Source organism: Malaclemys terrapin, chromosome 17, assembly GCF_027887155.1.
Source record: "Malaclemys terrapin pileata isolate rMalTer1 chromosome 17, rMalTer1.hap1, whole genome shotgun sequence".
Taxonomy (NCBI): Eukaryota; Metazoa; Chordata; order Testudines; family Emydidae; genus Malaclemys; species Malaclemys terrapin.
Genome location: NC_071521.1, coordinates 5,256,604 through 5,274,468, shown reverse-complemented (window position 1 = coordinate 5,274,468; position 17,865 = coordinate 5,256,604). Strand labels below are relative to the sequence as shown.

General features: G+C 38.3%; 1 protein-coding gene across 6 annotated transcripts in view; it reads left to right on the top strand.

Annotated features, from left to right (window-relative positions):
• CNTRL (centriolin) overlaps positions 1–16,194 on the top strand; it is a 60,202-nt gene extending 44,008 nt beyond the window's left edge. For 5 of the 6 annotated variants that reach the window (XM_054007565.1, XM_054007566.1, XM_054007568.1 and 2 more), the window contains 15 exons: positions 744–908; positions 1,816–1,975; positions 4,338–4,453; positions 4,815–5,032; positions 5,425–5,582; positions 5,856–5,929; positions 6,627–6,815; positions 8,434–8,659; positions 9,779–9,984; positions 10,317–10,457; positions 11,636–11,911; positions 12,343–12,405; positions 13,034–13,243; positions 14,620–14,734; positions 15,663–16,194. In XM_054007565.1, coding sequence (XP_053863540.1) covers positions 744–908; positions 1,816–1,975; positions 4,338–4,453; positions 4,815–5,032; positions 5,425–5,582; positions 5,856–5,929; positions 6,627–6,815; positions 8,434–8,659; positions 9,779–9,984; positions 10,317–10,457; positions 11,636–11,911; positions 12,343–12,405; positions 13,034–13,243; positions 14,620–14,734; positions 15,663–15,676 — 2,331 coding nt within the window. In that variant the 3' untranslated portion in view covers positions 15,677–16,194. Of the gene's footprint in view, positions 1–743; positions 909–1,815; positions 1,976–4,136; positions 4,249–4,337; positions 4,454–4,814; positions 5,033–5,424; positions 5,583–5,855; positions 5,930–6,626; positions 6,816–8,433; positions 8,660–9,778; positions 9,985–10,316; positions 10,458–11,635; positions 11,912–12,342; positions 12,406–13,033; positions 13,244–14,619; positions 14,735–15,662 lie in introns of those variants that run through there. The other variant, XM_054007571.1, reaches the window with a different exon arrangement.
• The last annotated feature ends 1,671 nt before the right edge of the window (positions 16,195–17,865 follow it).

Here is a 17,865-nt window from a genome sequence, read left to right as displayed (position 1 = left end):
TTGATAAATGCATTTTCACACCAGCCAAAATCTTGACATGTACATGACATCCCCATTCATTCTGCACTCTATGTTATCACTTGTTGTCAAGTACTTGTCAAGAAATCAGAGCTGAACAGTACATAAAACTTATCTGTAGAAATAATGTTATAGTCCAAGTTTCCTTTAATCTCAAATTTGAATACATTAAAATTGAAGATATGTTCTGTTTTTGTACCAAAAAAAAAATCTACAAAGATGTGGTGTTACTGTAATAATTAGTAGGTAGGCCTTCCATATTACTGTATGCTGTTTTTGCAGAAAATATGCTGTAAAGACAACAAGCTTAATGTTTCAGTTTGAATATATTACTTCTCTTCCACCTGTTGCTTCTAGTCATAACTAAGGCCCATCCCACAAACACTTGTGCACATAAGTAATCTTGGTGAGCTCCATGGGACAACTCATATGCATAAAAGTTACTCATGGGCATAAACATTTGCTGGATTGGGGCTGTAGATTGCAAACTTCTTGGGTCAGGGACTTTTTTTTTTTTTTAAACTGTATCTCTATACTGTGCCTAGCACAATGAGGATCAGGGCTCCAGCAGGTTCTGCTAGATGCTGTCACAATAAAAATAATATTTTGAAAACTTGCCAAGAAAGACACTTCCTTTAGCAATAAGTCGACACCCTGGCATATTTTAATGTAGATGTGAAAGTAGTTCAGGCAGAAGATTTTGTTAATTTATTTTTGTACTGTAGATAGCAGCTAACCAGCAAGAGCTGCTGCTCTTGGACCGACTATTGGGTCAAAAAAAAGAAGAGCTGCACCTCCTTCAAGATGGCATTGCTCAGAAGAAAGCAAACCTCAAAGAAGCTCTTCAAGAAGGGGAGATTGAAGTTACTGATAAACGACGACAAATAAAAGTAAATTTTCAAAAGTCTTTTACAGTTCTTAACTGTTTATTTGTGTAGTTTAGTTAAGTGAAAGGAAAAAAGTTAAAATATTATTTTCAAAAAATTTCCCCACCCCCTAAAAAAAAATTGCTGTTTTGATAGTACTAATGCATAAAGCCCCTGACCCGGATCAGTTAAAGTACAGAATCAGTCCCTTGGTTACTTTTCAGTAGTGGGTGTGTTTGTTATTAAACAGAAATGTCTGGATCAGTGGTTCTCAACCTATTTACCATTGTGGGACACACACACTCTCTCACTCTATGGCCCTGAGGATGTCACATGGGGCCACAGCTGTGTGCTGATGGGTTGCAAGTGGCCTACGGCCACAGGTTGAGAATCCCTGGTCTGGATAAATGTACCTAGAATTTCTGTTGTTGGGACAAATAGATGGTGAAGAAAAATTAATCTGGCCAGTCTGTGTAAAATATCCCATAACAAAATAATCAGTCTTCTTAGTGGCCCAGGCTGTCAGTTCTGCCCTGGTATTGTGAAATTAAAATTCAGCACCAAGCTGATATTGTAAAGCTTTTTCTTTTTAAGTTTATTTAAGGGATATTGTTAGATTCATGTAGGTCTGTAAAATCAAGAGTTTACAGACTTCAAGAGCAATAGAAATGTTTTCAGTTAAAATATTTCTTCAAAAAAGATCTGCAGTTACATTCTTTCATGTTTGCAACCCAAACACTGCAGCATTGTGCTAAAACATGAGCTAAAGTGAAACTGACTAGTTGATTTTTATTATCCAGACTAAATTAAATTCAAAAAGTAAACACAGGAAGAATTTTAAAAAAAATAATTCAAAGTGAATTAATCTCTTGTTAGTAATACAGCTAAGGATTTTTTTAAACATGATTTTAACCCTGGCATATTGTTATAGGAAGTAAGGTCATTTCTGGAACAGCTGAATGCTCAGAGAGGAGAGCTGAATGCCCAGATAAATGAAAAAAGAACACACCTTTCCCTCATAAAGCAGGACATTGGAAAAGAAGAAGAAAATCTGCAGGGAGTACTAGGACAAATAACTAAACATAAGACAGGTATATCTCTGATGCCGTGATACGTTATTTTGTACAGGCTTGGAATGTACACAGGTTTTTTTTAAGAACACTTAAAGTTCTGCTTTTTCTTTTCCACCTCATACTGATTTTTAAACTGTTTCGAGTTATTAGCATTATTATCAGACACTTGTCAAAGAAGTTGCTTAAAACATACTGCTTTACATTTCTTTTCTGGAATGAAGGCAAAATTTGAATGAAAGTTTTATTGAAAACCTGTCATGGGTTAAATATCTTTAGAAGTTTCAGAAGTGAAAGTCCTGTTTTCCCCCCTTCAATTAAGAATGGGTTTTCACTAAAGGTGTGAGATGGGGCACTGCCCTCAAGCACACCTCCTCCCCTTGTGGCCCTACACTTACACAGCCCACAGCACCCTCTTGGCAGTCGGAATCATTTACTCAGACATGGGTTCTAAAACCAAGATTCACCATGTGCAGGATCTCATTAACTCCTTTTATAGTGCACAAAATCCCCTCCTCAAGTCCAGCACTTCTTTTGACCCTGGTGCTAATAATGACAAGCATACTCTCCCAAGTTCAAGAGTCCCCAGCTCTCCTCCCAGAGTTGGCTTATCATTCAGAGTCTCACTGGCCCAGATCTACAAAGGGACTTAGGCATTCAAGCACTGAGCATCGCAGCACCTAGAAAAAACAAATCACAGGAACCACACTGATCCACAAAGCCTGAGTTAAGCACTTAAGCTCAGTGTACAGTGATTGGGGAGAAATAGGCACCTTAGAACACAATCCACAAAAGCCAACGTGCTAGGTAGGGAGCTGCCTAAGCTAGCCAGTGGAAGATGACAACAAGAGGGATGTATCATAAGCCTCACCCTTCTCACAGAGGGGCCTAAGTCTGGGCTTCAGAGAGGTGCCTATCTCTGCTTAGTGATCCCTGAACAGGAACCTGTCTCCTAGAGTCAGGCAGCTTAGGCACCTAAGTAGTTCCTTGCAGGAATGAGTTAGGTACCTGCCTCATGCCACACAAAATGGAGGAGGGGCAGTGAGGTGAAGTGGTGATGGTGCCGGTGTCTAGTTTATAACTATTAGCCCTGTGGTCAGAGAACTTGATTGGGATGTGGGAGACCCATATTCAATTCCCCCTTCTCCATCAGAGGGGGAGAAAGTATTTGAACAGGAGTCTCCCACCAATCAGGTGTGTGCTCTAACCACTCAAATATGAAATATTTTGAGGTGCAGCTCCTTCAGTCTATCCTGTTGAAGCTGTGGATAAATAATGAAAGAGTGAGTGGAGCAGGGAGACTTGAACCCTGGGTCTCCCACCTCCCTAACCACCAAGCTACAGACTTATTCCCTCCCCCTCCCACTGTCTGGCCCAGTGACTATTCTATGAGCACACCTACTGTATCAGACCCTGCACACAAGACTCATCCACCTATCGTCTCCGGTTTCTGAGCCACTGTGTGGCCTAGGTGGGGAGACAGGCAGACACCAGCCTGAGGCAGAAACATAGGTTCTGAGGGCACTTTTACTCCAAAAACTTACCTGCTAAATCAGTTTAGGCACCTACAGAGTTTGCAGGAGTTTTTTGGTTCACAGCAGAGCCTAAAAGTGTATTTAGGGGTTTAAGTACCTTTTGTAGATTGGGGCTTCTCTCCTTAAATCAGGAGTCCTCAGCTCTCCTGAAGCTGGGTTATACTTCAGACCAGTTGTAGCCCTCAGTCAGCTTTTCTGCAGGTATTCTCTTTTTACTCACTCCTTTCATCCACCAGCTTGGAGAGATTAGCAGGCAGTCGTCGTCGTCGTCGTCATCATCATCATCATCCCACAAGCATCTCTAAGACCTTCCCTCCTTTGGAGACCCTTATTCAACTGACTCTGTTAGCCTTTTATCAGGCTCGGGTGCTCATTAGTCAGCTAGCTGGCAGTCAGCCAGGTGGACCAAGATGGGCTCATTCTCCATAATGAATTCCATCATAGGTAGACTAGGCCCTGCCTCCCCTTAAAGGGCCAACCACTCTGTGACAATGGGTACAATATATTTAAAATTACATATAAAAATCTCTATTTAAAGAACACTAATTGCAAAATTAAGCACTCAAAAATTAGAAAACTCTTGTGCATTATTGTAAGACAGTCTTTCATTACATTGTCAAATATTGTATTTTTTCTACTTCACTCAGTGCAGAGGAAGTGTGCCCACTGATGTTTTTAGAAGTCATTCACACTCTGTGAATTCTTAAAAATTCTAAAGTGGATCCGTTAGTGAATGGAACACTCTTGGCAACAAAGTTCATTTAGGTGAATCCTGTTTTTAATGCATCTTTGCAACCATAGTGTTTTGGTTTTCCTATAACTGACTCGATTTTATATATTTCAATTAGAATTGAAGCACATTCTGGAAATGTTACAGCTTGAAAATAATGAACTGCAAGGTCTAAAACTACAACATAGTCAAAAAATGAATGAATTAGAAAAGACTCAAGTTGCAGTACTAAAGGTAGGTGTGTGGTGGAACAGGTAACTTAACTCTGGTCTCCCAAGTCCCAGGTTCCTGCCCTAACCACTGCACTATCCTTCCTCTCAAAGAACCTCAGTTAAATCTGACACAATGCAGTAGAAAGTGTCAGTGTGCAGTTTATATTTCATGATAACTTGTAAAATCACAGGCTGTTTGCCTTTGTGTATAGTTTAGTGACAGGAGTAGTGAATGCTGTATATGCAGGCTGCAATGAACTCTGGGAACTTTGTGGATAAAAGGTCCTATTTAGATGTACAGAAAGATGATGTTAGCTTGGCTTTATTTTTTTTTAATATCTGCATCTGTTACACACATACTATATTTGTGTCTTATTTCATAGGAGAAACTAGAGTTAGAGAATCTCCAGCAACTGTCCCAGCATCAGAGAGGGGAAGTGGAGTGGCAGAGACAGCTCCTTGAGAAAGACCAGCAAGAAAAGGAGGTGCTGGCTTCTCAAATGCGCACTCTGCAAAACAGTACTGAATCTTTGAGAAAAGAAAAGCAACAACTTGAAGAAAACTGTCAGAGTTTGGAGAGAAAATTGTCACAAACTAAAAAGTGGGTGAAATAAACTTTTTCAAAGATCAGTGATTGGAGAGCCTTTGTTCTCACAAATTATTGTTTACATTTATTGTCATGAACAACCTGCTCCTTTTTTTAAAAGGATAAATGACTATTCTATCCATTACTGTGGAGGTGTCTTCTTTTAATCATTCCTACTGTGGTTTGTGGCTATGTATAAAACTTCAATTGATACTTGCTACATCTGCGATACTATGGCAGTTTAGAAAGAGACAATTTGAAAGCAACATGTTCAGTCTTGAAATAGGACAGGAGATATTACTTTCCATAAAACTGCCTGCAGTAGTATAGCTATTTAAAAAAAAATCCTTGCCAAATATTTTAAACAGACCAAGAAATGTGTTGTTGTTTTTTTTCACATTTTACAGAAATTTAACTGCTATTGAAGATAGTAGCAAAGCTGCACTGGCTAATGTAGAGAAAATGGACTTAAATGTCAGAAAACTGCAACAGGAAATTGATCAACTAAACAGACACAAAAAATCGCTAAATGAAGACATTGCAGTAATAGAGCAGCATCTTCAAGGTAAAAAAAAGTTGTGAATTTTGTTTAAGTGACAATTTATAGCTTCATATTTTTACTTAAAGCCATAGTGTATGTCAATCAGTTATATAAAGTAGCATGCTAAGTGCTTTATCATGGTTTAAATTACAGTTTTCTATTAGACTCATTCTTTAACTATTACAGAAAGCTCTTTCTGTGTGCATAACACACACACAAAGTGTGTGGGGTTAATTCATGGATTGTCAATTCAGATTATTTTCTTTTCTTTTACCAAACATGTTTTGTTTTCTGTAGAAAAAAAGGAAGAGCTGGATACACTGACGGGTGAACTGAGTGACTCCAGGCAACAACTTCAGCTGGTAGAACAGGTTAGCTTTGCTTAAAGATTAAATATATGCTTAATCAAAAACTAAAAACTACATTACAACAATGCAAACACTGAAGCATAAACCAAGGGATGATTTTTCATTATCCCACAGTTTCATATTTTTTTCATGTATGTATTGTAATACAGCCATTTTCTAGATCTGTGCATATTAGGGTGACCAGATGTTCCGATTTTATAGGGACAGTCCCGATTTTTGAGTTTTTCTTTTATAGGCTCCTATTACCCCCCCACCCCACCCCCTGTCTTGATTTTTCACACTTGCTGTCTGGTCACCCTAGTGCATATTAGCTCAAGAGTGTGGGCTTTACAGATTGTTTAGATATTTTAGACTTTCAAGAGGAAAAAATCATAAATGAGCTTGAGTCACTTGGAGCACAATACCATTTTAACTAGGTTCAAGACTTTTTGTTGTTGTTGTTAAAACATGGAAGGAAGGGTGACCTGTGACAATGTTCATGTCCAAAGTATACATTTCACAGTTTAAGATATGTCCTCTTCCAACTCCGTAGAAATTTTTCCAATCCTGCAATCCTCAACAGCTAATTTTGGACATCGGCAATAAGGTAACATAAGGTTGGCAGAATATGGCCCAGTGAGAGGATTGTTTTGTGTAGGATGCTTAGAGAATGTATTTTGAGCCACTATTCACGTGATTTTATATTTGACCTATAATGCAGGATCTGAAAAATACCACAAGGCATCAGGATGAGTTGCTTAGAGAGCAGGCAACCCTAAAAGAAGACATCAGTGAATGTTTAAAAAAGTATAAGGATTGCCAAGAGAGACAGAAAAGGAAGGAGAACCAACTGCAGCAGCTTCAGAGGGAAATAGAAGAGAGGGAACTAGAACTATCCAAACAAGAAATGGTATGAGACTCAGATTATCTCTCTCTCTTGTCTTTGCATGACTGGTGGAGACACAGCTTCTATGCTTCTAAAATTATTTTGGCAAAAAGGGTATAGGTGTGAGTTTGCAATTTAATACAATACTTCTATCTAAATTTTTTTTAAATTTCATTTGGAGAGAAATAGCAATAAAGCATGAGATTTGACGTTCTGGAACAGAAACTTTTATACTACAAAACAAATGGCAATCCATTATTAATACCAAAGAGCCAGATTCCCTGTGGTATGACCACTTCGTGCTGAAATGCAGAACAACGTTTTCGTAAAGCAATGGGAAGATCATCCCACTGTAAGGGGATCTTTTTGCAGAAGAAGGTTGGTGCATGGTATCTATTCCACCTCACACCTACTCTTCTGGCTGCAGGTATAGATGGTATCTTAAGGGAAAATGGATAATTGCTGAGGTTTCTCTGCACCCTTTTATCCTCAGCTGTTGGTAGCTAGCATAATTTAAAGCAGCTCTTAAGCTGTTCTGACCTTCACCAGGGAATTGAGCAAGCATATTGCTGATTTAGGATCGTGGGAGCATACAGGTTGGATAAACTGAGACACGATCAAAATTTTGAGTTTCAACATCAATTTAAACATTTTAAAAATAAACCAGGAAAAATGTTAATGAAATTTCCCCTTTCACATTTTGACCGGCTATAAAGCTACTTGGAATTTGATACATTTTGAAAAATCAATTTTTTTAATTGTGAATTTTTTTTCTTTTGACATCAGTTCTATTGAATGCCGTATATTACATCCCTCTCCCACACCCCATTGCTGTGTGTGCTCATCAGCCGCAGATGAAGATCTGGGCCTCTGTGTGTGTTACAATAATAGTAGATAACTAAAACCAATTTCTCATATTAGTTATTTTCTTCCATGTGTAGAAGCCACAATTTTACTGAAATAAACCATCACACTTATAACAGTTGTGTTTCATGGACAGCAGTTTTGCATCTGGGAGAATGCTATTAGTGTTGGTCTGATGAGTCGACAGTTAGCTTATTGCAGTGCTGCCCCACATTGATATTGGCAGTGGCTGGATGCGTCTGAGAGACTCAACATCTATAGAAGAGAACTCTGAGCACCAATGTCATGTACCAGCATCCAGCTTTGTAGTATCTAGCCTAATGAGCAGCAGTACAGTTTGGAGGGAAACTGAACTCTTGTTGAAGATTTTATGTAAAAAGAAAACTAAAAACATACCATTTCATGGGAAATTTTGAAATAAAAAATAGAAAAATGGGGTTTACCTGTTTTCTTAGTAATTAGAAGCTACTTTTGTACCATAATTAAAAGAAGGATTAAATGATGGAGAAATGTGTTTGTCTAGGTATCCTTTAAATGTTAAGAACAAGAAAAAGAAAAGCTAAGCTCACACTAGCTCAGATTCGTAAAAAAAATCATTTTTTGTCTCTCTCAAATTGATTGCTAGTGTGAAGATAATGGTGTTGAATTGACATCAGTTCTGACTTCCCCCCCGTCTTCTTTTTCTAATAGAATCTATGGTGATGGTATTTGCTATTATCGAGCTGATACTACCCAACTGTCTCAACAAAAGTTAATACTTGACATCCTGTCTTTGTAGATTCTTCAGCACCTCAAGGCAGACATTGTGTGTGAAGAAAAAAAATTAGAAGAGTATACAGCTAAATTGAAAGATCAGAAACAACTCTTGGAACAGGAGCTGACAGACCAACAAAGTAAATTTGAGCAGGCAATAGCTAAAGTAAGATTGGCAGAAGAAAGGGTTGAGAAACTGGAAAAGGAGGAGACCTGGTATACAGCACTGGAAGAAACAGTGAGAAAAACCAGTAAGATACTTCTTATGTGCGTATAACTATGATAGCATATGAGGGCTGACCCAAACGCCATGGAAGTCAGTGGGAGTCTTTCTACTGACTTTGCTGGGCTTTGGATCAGGCCACTGAAGCAGATTCTTAATAAATATTGATTGAGCTTCCCTACTGGGGGATGGAGAGTTCCCAGATTGATTTCGCTAGACCCAGTTGTTTTACTGTTTGTTTAGACCAGTGTTCATGAAAATGAGAAAAATTGCATGGTAGTAATTTTCATAGGATTTGAGCTTGATGGCATGAATATAACAGAAGTGATTCCTGCTGTCCTCTGTTAACCAGCAAGATGAGTGTGAAGAACTGTAAAATGAAATAGGATTGAAAAAGAAACTTCATGATCTCATAAAGGGACTTGGTGATAATTGGAGAATAATCTATCTGAATACAATTTCAACCACTAAAGACCAATGAAATTTCATTTCAGTGCCCTCTTGCAGTTTTTTAGTGGCAAGAGTTTAATATGAGGGTTTTTTTTAAGATAAAACAGAAGTTAGTATCATCATTTTCAGTCTTGCTCAGTTTCTCTACCATAAAAGAACCACAGCAGTATGGAGAAGTTGCGGGTCCCTGAAAACTGAAGAAACTATGGGTTTTGTGTATAGAAACTTTAAATTAAGGAACAGGAGTACTTATGGCACCTTAGAGACTAACAAATTTATTTGAGCATAAGCTTTCGTGGGCTACAGCCCACTTCATCAGATGCATAGAATGAAACATATAGTAAGAAGATATACATACATACAGAGAACATGAAAAGGTGGAAGTTGCCATACCAACTGTAAGAAGCTAATTAATTAAGATGAGCTATTATCAGCAGGAGAAAAAAAACTTTTGTAGTGATAATCAAGATGGTCCATTTTAGACAGTTGACAAGTATATTGACAAGAAGGTGTGAGGATACTTAATATGGGGAAATAGATTAAATATGTGTAATGACTCGGAAACCTTTAAATTAAGGGCTTCTAGAGCTTTTGTTGCATGTTACCCCTTTTCCCCCGATGATTCTGCAATACACCCAATGTGAGTGGATACATTGACTTTCTGCTGATTCAAGTGTTTTTTTTAATTTAATTCCAGGACATCAACTCTCAGAAAAAGAAACACAGTTACAAGAAAAAAACCAAGAGTTTTTATCCCTCCAGAAAGAACTGGAACTCTCAAAGGCTGAGTTAAACCACCTCCAAGATCAGATCCTGTCGGAGAGGAAGAAAGCAGAAAAGCAAATCACAGGTCTGAAGGAAGCAATCAAAACCCAAAGGACCCAGCTTGAGAGAGCACTTAATGTATGTTTTCATTGTGTTTCTATAAAAAGAACAATTTTAATTACTTTGTATTTTTCTTTAGAGAGAAAAATCCTGTATGTCCTTTTGAGCCTACAGGATACAATTCAGGCAATCAGCTCGGAAGTCAGTCACCCACCCACACTCTGCTGTTCCTACGATGCCATGCAAACACTCTCTTAGTTGATCCCAGAGTGTACTAACTGTTCACAACAAGACTATTTTAAGTCAGATAAATGGTTTTATATGTACATGTATGTTTGTTTTTTTCTGAAATGAGTTTGTCCATAGGGAAACAAAATAAAGTTTCAGCAATTTTCACATTTCTATCTTAGGAAAAAGAGCATGAAAACAGTTTTTTGCAGAATGAAATGGCATCAGTAGAACGAGTGGCACATGATAATCATGAACGAGCAAAACGCCTGATTAAGGAGCTGGGCGAGATCCAACAGGATTATTTGGATCTCAAGTCACAGGTATAGTCTAGTACCTAACCCTAATTCCATTTTTTTCAATGGGAAGTTTTTGCATGGAAATTATGTATTTTATAAACAAGTTCATTTTCATTTTTAATGTGCCTGTGTTCACTTCTGTTATTATTAGCATGAATAAATGCATTTAAAATGTCCAAACAGCTCAATCTATTGAGGGCTTAATACTGCAGTCCTTACTTATGCAAAACTTGTTTTGAAATCATGGACTACAGGCTTAGGCACTAACTGTCTCAAGAATAATCCGGGTTTTTGGAAATTAAATTGATGAGATTTGTGAACCCGCTTTTATTTGAATGGAGTGTGCTCTTGATGCCCAGCGGCAATTACTGATGCATGGCTAGGTTTTAGAGTATATTTTGAGTATAACCATGAAATTACTTTACAACTCTGGAAAAAACTGAAGCCTCATTAACTGTCAGTCATGTCACGTATTTTAATAATTCCCATTAAATACATGCATGAGACTTTATTATTAGATGTAATTTTCACAATCTCTGTAGAACTTTTTGTCAGTTTCTAAAGAATGATTGCAGTTTTCAGGTCGTAGATACACTGTCTCTTTTTGTACTTCACAGATTCGAAAAGTGTGCAGTAATCCCACAAAAATGCAGTCTCCCTCTTATTTTACTACTTAGTTTAGATTAAGCTGTAATGTTCAGCCAATAAAATTGCTGTATTGGTTGAACTATCCTAGTCCACTAATTTTGACTTGAGTGCTTCCGAGAGGAATGCTATCAGTACCTATACAGCAATTCAGGACCACCGACGGAAGATAGGAAATGGAATGTTCTTGTTTTAATATTGCCAGTCTGCCCCTCAAGGGAACTTCGGAAGTAGTTTACAGCTATTACAGAAGTTCCCTTCTGTTTGAATTACAGATGCCTCATACACACATCAGGATGAAACTTCTTAGCTTGGTCTTACGGCCCAAATCTGAATTGTTTAGAAAGCTACTCCTGTTCCTTTTTAACAAGCAGTAATGAGAGCAATCTACAACCATGCATAACTGTTCACTGAAAATGTTTGTTTTAGAAGTAGGCGTGGATTGTTAATGCAAAAAGACTGTAGGCTGGTGCTTTAACTTTTAACAAAAATTTGATGGCAACATTTTGATTTCATCCCTCTTTAGAGCATAAATCTGTCTTTGTACTGCTATTTAGATTAAAACTCAGGAAGATTTGGAAAAGAGACAAAAGGAGATAAAAGATGCAGTGAAGATGCTAAAATTGGAGGTGAAAGATGAAATTAGAATTGGCCTTAAAGATGTAAGCCAATCTCCTCCAGAGCTGTTGGACGATCTGGAAGCTGTTTTTGAAGCAAAAGAATGTCTGGAGTGTGAATTAGAAAACTTAAAAGAGAACTTTCCATTTGCAGCTAATGAGAAAAGACAGCTGTCATTTGAAGAGAAGAGGGATTTGTCCAAAGTCCACTTAATGGTAAAATTACTTTATAAATACAGTCAAAACACTGCATCTGTCTACACCAGGGTTAAATTTGGCCCTATTTGTTTAGATTGACCACTTGATAGTATATTTTGTATACTTCCTTTCACTATTCTCAATCTCACATGCATAACTGGAGAGTAACCTATCTCTCTGATTTAAAACTGGATTGCTTAGTTGAGCTAAACTAAATTTTTCTGGTACATCTTTTTGGTTACTAATAATCAACTCAATCTTGCATTCCTTACACACACCAAACTCCACTGATTTCAATGGAAGACTTGCATATGAAAGGAATGGAAGATTGGTCCCACTACATATTTAAATTTGTGGTCTATATGGCAGGGTATAGATTTTTTTTTTTTTTTAAACGGATTTAAAACAGTGTGTTTTGGCTGTTGAATATGATTCTCTTTTTCCTAAAGGATGAACAGTGGCGTGGAGAAGCACTCAGAGAAAAGCTGCGTCACCATGAAGATCGGCTCAAGGTTGTATCACACACACTATATAATGGATTTATTTATTTATAAGTCTTGCAGGGCTCCATTGTATGAATTCTTTTTTTTTTTTCCCTGTGGTTCTTGAACCATAATTTTATACATTTTAAATAACCATACAATACTTTTTGCAACATCGTAGCTCTTTCCATTGGGATGAAAAGGAAGGAGAGGAAGGCACTGTATATTTTCAATGTAAATTAATAATTTATTGCTCAAAATTCGTTGTTTAAACATGCTTCCTTTTCCAGAAAGGCTTTTGTATGTGAATGTTGTCATAATAATTCTTTAACTTACACAATGTAATGCATTACCAATGTGATAGCCTGTAATACAAGTCTAGCCACAATCACAAATGGAACAAGAATTTGGTTAGCGCACATCTGCTGTTGTTCTTTACGTAATGTTTTATGATGTTAGAAGATACCATACAAATATTGCTTTTCTGAATGGTCAGGACAGATAGAAGATTATTAGAACAGATAGGCAAAACCGCTTCCATCATAATATGTTTAAAAAAAAAAGTTAATAGTCTGACCTCCCCTATCAATTAAAAAACCCTAGAAATGAAGCAGAAATTGGATATAAGGAAATAATTTAGTTATTCTGTTTTATTAAGGCTCAACTTCGACAATGCATGTCCAAGCAAGTGGAAGTATTAATTAAAGGAAAACGACAAACGGAGGGCACCTTGCACAGCTTAAAGAGACAAGTCGATGCACTAGATGAACTAGTTAGCAGCACCGCGACAGAGTCACTCTTTCTGTCCCAAAGCTCATCAGGGCTAACGTCCTCCCTTCATGATGATCTTAATGTTACACAGAATCAGGTAACACTTGAGAGCGTTTTGCAGTACCACATTTTCAAATCATTGTGCTATATCAACTCTGATGGCCACCCTGCCATAGCCAAAGAGACACTAATGCACTTAGTGTTTTCACCATCATAGTCTTACGCTGCTGCAGAATTGTCCTGGAAAGTTTAATACAAATATGACAAAGTGTTTTGAAACACATGCATACAAAAATGGTAGTCACTCATGACGTTCTCTTCCTCAACTCCTCTTGATTTGTCCCAACTCTGAAATGGCTGGGCCTGAAACGGAATTTGTTTTAAATCACTTTACTGTTTCTTGGACTTAATATTAAAAGCAATTTGTGTATAACAGGAACTGGGGAGCTCTTAAAGGAATACCAACTTAAAAGTTTCTGCCTGAACATTTCCTATCTATATTGGTTACAAGTAAACTCTTAAGATAATTGTAGCCAAAACACTGGAGAGGGAGGAGTCTGTTTTTTTCAATTTGTGCACTTTGTGCATTATCAGTTTTTCCCCTTTCCCTGTATAGTAGAAGACAGGAATGTGACTCCAAATCCACAAAAATTAGCAATAGGAACTGAAACAGCTTTAACTTTTTAAAAGGTCACTAGATAAAGGGACACAGCTTAAACTCTGCATGCCAGTTTTACAGAGTTTAGGAAGTTTGTACCATTGCAATATAAGATTCTAAAGCTACATGGCAAACAATGACGTAACCAACTGTACCCCCGTGAAATAAGCAAATATCCAGTCTTCCATTTTACAGATGAGGAAGCAAAGATACAGTTTACATTATCTACTCAAGATCAAATTAAGTCATGTCTGAATCAGAAGTAAAAACTACATCTCTTTCTCTCTTGTACCTGTATCTACTACATCAGAGTGCCCCATCAGGGAAGTTACATCTGTTTCTTCTGTAAATAGGGGCTACCTACCTTTTATATACACACTTCCTGGTTCTTCGCCTTAATGCACAGATGGCCCTCTAAACTGACCATTGAGAACAGCATGAGGTGAATAGTCTGTGGGAAAGAATTTGCCTGTCAAGAGATGTGGATCTATTTTCTGACCACTGACTAAATCGGTGTGCTATTATGAGGAGGATGTGGGGGGTGGCAGCTTAAACTTTATGTATTTATAACCTTCATGCTAAATTCTGCTATAGGAAACCTATTTGTATGTATGGGACTCTTGCATGTAAGCATTTTTCCACAAGTCTGACATTTTGTTTAAAACAAACCAGCCTTTGGAGGTGGAAGGTTACCATAAACTTTAAGTTTAAATCCCAGAGTAAATGGGTATTTCAGAGATTAATTTGAATTTGCTCATTACATGCATCAGCTTTCACACTTTGTTTGTCAAACTGTTTTACTCTTTTTTTTCTAGGTTCCTCTGACAGGAGTTGTCAGATCTCCTGACAGGAGGCCAGCAGGCATTTCATCTCGCTCTCAACAATTCCATCAATATCATACACAAGAAATAATCCCACTAAACCATGGAGGTAAGAGATTTGATCCAGCTGTTATATTAAATCACATAGATTCATGTAGACAAGGTTAAGCAGAACTTCTCCTTGAAGACTCGTGTGTAGTAGGGCATAACATATACTGCATCTTCTCAGAAACAAGTTAGGTAGCCAATAGTGCTTGCTACTGTACTGATACATGCTACCACTTCTTGATTCCACATAATAGGTGCTTTATGGACCTAAAACAGGCTCCCCAAGGAAATAATCTCCACCTTTGTTTTAAATTCATCTCCAACTTAAAATGGTTTTGGCTCATATGTTTGGTGAAAATACTCTTGCCTTTTGTGTGGGAGCACCCCAAAACCCTCCAGTTAAACAGGTTATACATTTCTATAGGAAGCAGAGGGGGTTGTACTTTGCATTATGAATGTCACTTTTCACAGGGGCATTTTATCTTTGAATTGTTGGCAAACAATCTGGTAGTGGCTAAGGTCTAGCTGTAAACCTGTGTGCTATGTTTTTCAAGACAACTTCAGCGGTAGGTTCTACACTGCCAAAAATTCTGGCTTAGATTGAATACAGATCCTTCATCACGTTAATGGTGCTATTTTAATGAGGTACTTTGATTTGAGCCAAACGTTCTTACTCAGATAGGAGCTATCACTTCATGCAATAGTCTCTAATAGACTGCTCCACTGGAGATCTACAAAGAACTGCTTTACAGCAAATTCATGCTGGCCAGTTTTTTCTATACAATGAAGCTGGATATATGCATGTCAAGAAGAACAACACAACACACAAGGGCATTTTAAAAAAAAAGCTGGCAGGATGTGATCCAATGGCTGTCCTGGCTATCTTTGCTCTTAGAGCACAAGAGAACATCATCTTGCATCCAGAACAATATATCTTGCTGGTGTTCTAGCAGAATCACTAACTTTCTCCAAACTTTGTTTGTTTGTAGTAGAAGAATCCTGACATTTAACAACACTAACAGTTGTATGGCTGGGAATGACACTCTTTCCAGCCCCTGGTCCAAATATACAACCTGAAGACTGCTACCTCATTAACTTGCAAGTCTGGATAACCAGACACACCATACAGCCACTTGTCAAGGCAGCATGGTCCACCATTCCTGAATATTTTTTTCATGTAAATACTGGCTGTAAGCCTCTGTTAGTACTCAAGTTTTGTACGGTACTGTAACTTAAGTTACTTATGCAAGAGATAATGGTAATATTTATTATGTTAAAGCTGGTGTGAATGTGAGAGATGAACTTTTTATTCTGGAGCACAAAGGTTGCAACAATTATCTCAAATCTTTAACATTTAATTTAAAAAACACAAATTTGAACTTCTGTGGTATTGACACAAATCTTGTAATAGTTATAGTTCCTTCATCAGCTGTCAAACAAATGCCATTATTCCTCTGTCTTTATGCACCATTACTTTGAATGGAATATTTCTTACACAAAATAAAGTTTATATTGATTCTACATTCCCTTGATTTTCCATGAATTTGGTATTTCTCTTTTCATAAAGAGATAGCATAGCTGTACTTAGACCTGTACCACAAAGTCACACTTCAATACCAGCAATGGGAGAGGTTGCTGTTAAGGCAGTATGTAGGGCTACAGGCCCCAAACTCCTTTCACCCCAGAGATTTTGTACAGAAAAGCAAAGCACAAATAAAACTAGGATTGTGGAGCTCTGATCTGTTTAAAATTCCAAGGATACTATGCAATACACATGGATCAAACAGAATATGCACTTTCACTTAAGTATAACTGTTCCTGGCCATTAAATAGGCATTCAGTTAATAACTTTGTTTTCTGGCAGTGCTCACCAGTAGATTCTCAAGCTGAAGTACATGACTGCTCCTGTTATTGAGTTTGGAAGATGCAAGTGGCCCACCTTAAGTCTCACTCTTGAACTAGTTAAACATTCATAAGATGACTACTTAACTCACTTCAAGGTACCATTTTATGACTTGATCAAATGAAATAATGTACAACCCTAAATATAAGTGTGCTCTTAAGTGTGACAAACCCATTACAGCAACTGGTGTTTTAGACCTAGTTCTGACAGCCAGTTACTAAACCAATCACCTTGTAGTGTGGCGGATGAAGACTTGTTTGGATGTGAGAGGCTACGCATCCTTTAATACTTCACATTCCTTGTAGCATAGTAGGAGTAAGCCTAGAGATAATACATTCCTTATCCTACACACCTGAGAAGTACCAGCATGTTACTAAGGTACTCATTCATTAATAGAATACAGCCAAGTTATATTTTCTTTTAAGGCCAACACCTATAGTTAAGGCTACATTTTAGTCAGGTATTTTTAGAAAGAGTCATGGATGGCTCATGTGTAGTAAATAATTCGTTGCTTGTGACTTGTCCATGACTTTTGTACTATATACCCCAGACTTGGGCTAGGAATGCTTGGGGGCGGGGAAGGGGTCTGGGGATACCACAGGTGCTGCAGGGGGAGGCCTGGGACCCCCACTGATGCAGGGGGCAGCACATGGCCCAGGACCACCTGCTGGTGCTGGGGGAGGGGCAGCAGTGTGCAGCCCAGGACTGCTGCTGGTGTTGGGAGAGGGGGAAGAAGAGGGTTGGCAGGCTTCCTACCCAGCTCCATGCAGCTTCCTGGAAGCAGCTGGCATGTCCCTGCAGCTCCTAGGGGGAGGGGGCCTACCTGCACAGCTCTGGCTGTGCAGCTCCCGTTGGCCAGGAACCGCAGCCAATGGTAGTTGCAGGGGTGGTGCCTGCAGACAGGGGAACTGCACAGAGCCCCCTGGCCCCTCAGTCTAGGAGCTGCAGGCACCACCAAACTGCTGCTGGCTCAGTGACTGCCTGGCTTGGGCAGCCTATGAGCCAGCCACAGCAGGTGCTACAAAAGTCAGAGTCCGTAACAGACACAAATCCTTACCTATAGTTACATTCAAGAATGTCTGCCATTGTTCCCATTGTGGTATACTTTCTAGACGGGAACAGAGCCAGAATCTGTCTAACCAATTCACATCACCCAATTGACTGAAATCCTAACTTTTATTTATGCAGTTCTGTAAGCCTGCAACAAATGTTCTTTAACAGGTATCTGCAGGTCATATAGGCCTCAACTGAATTTAGAGGTGGTATGGAGACCACATTTCTCTAAAAGT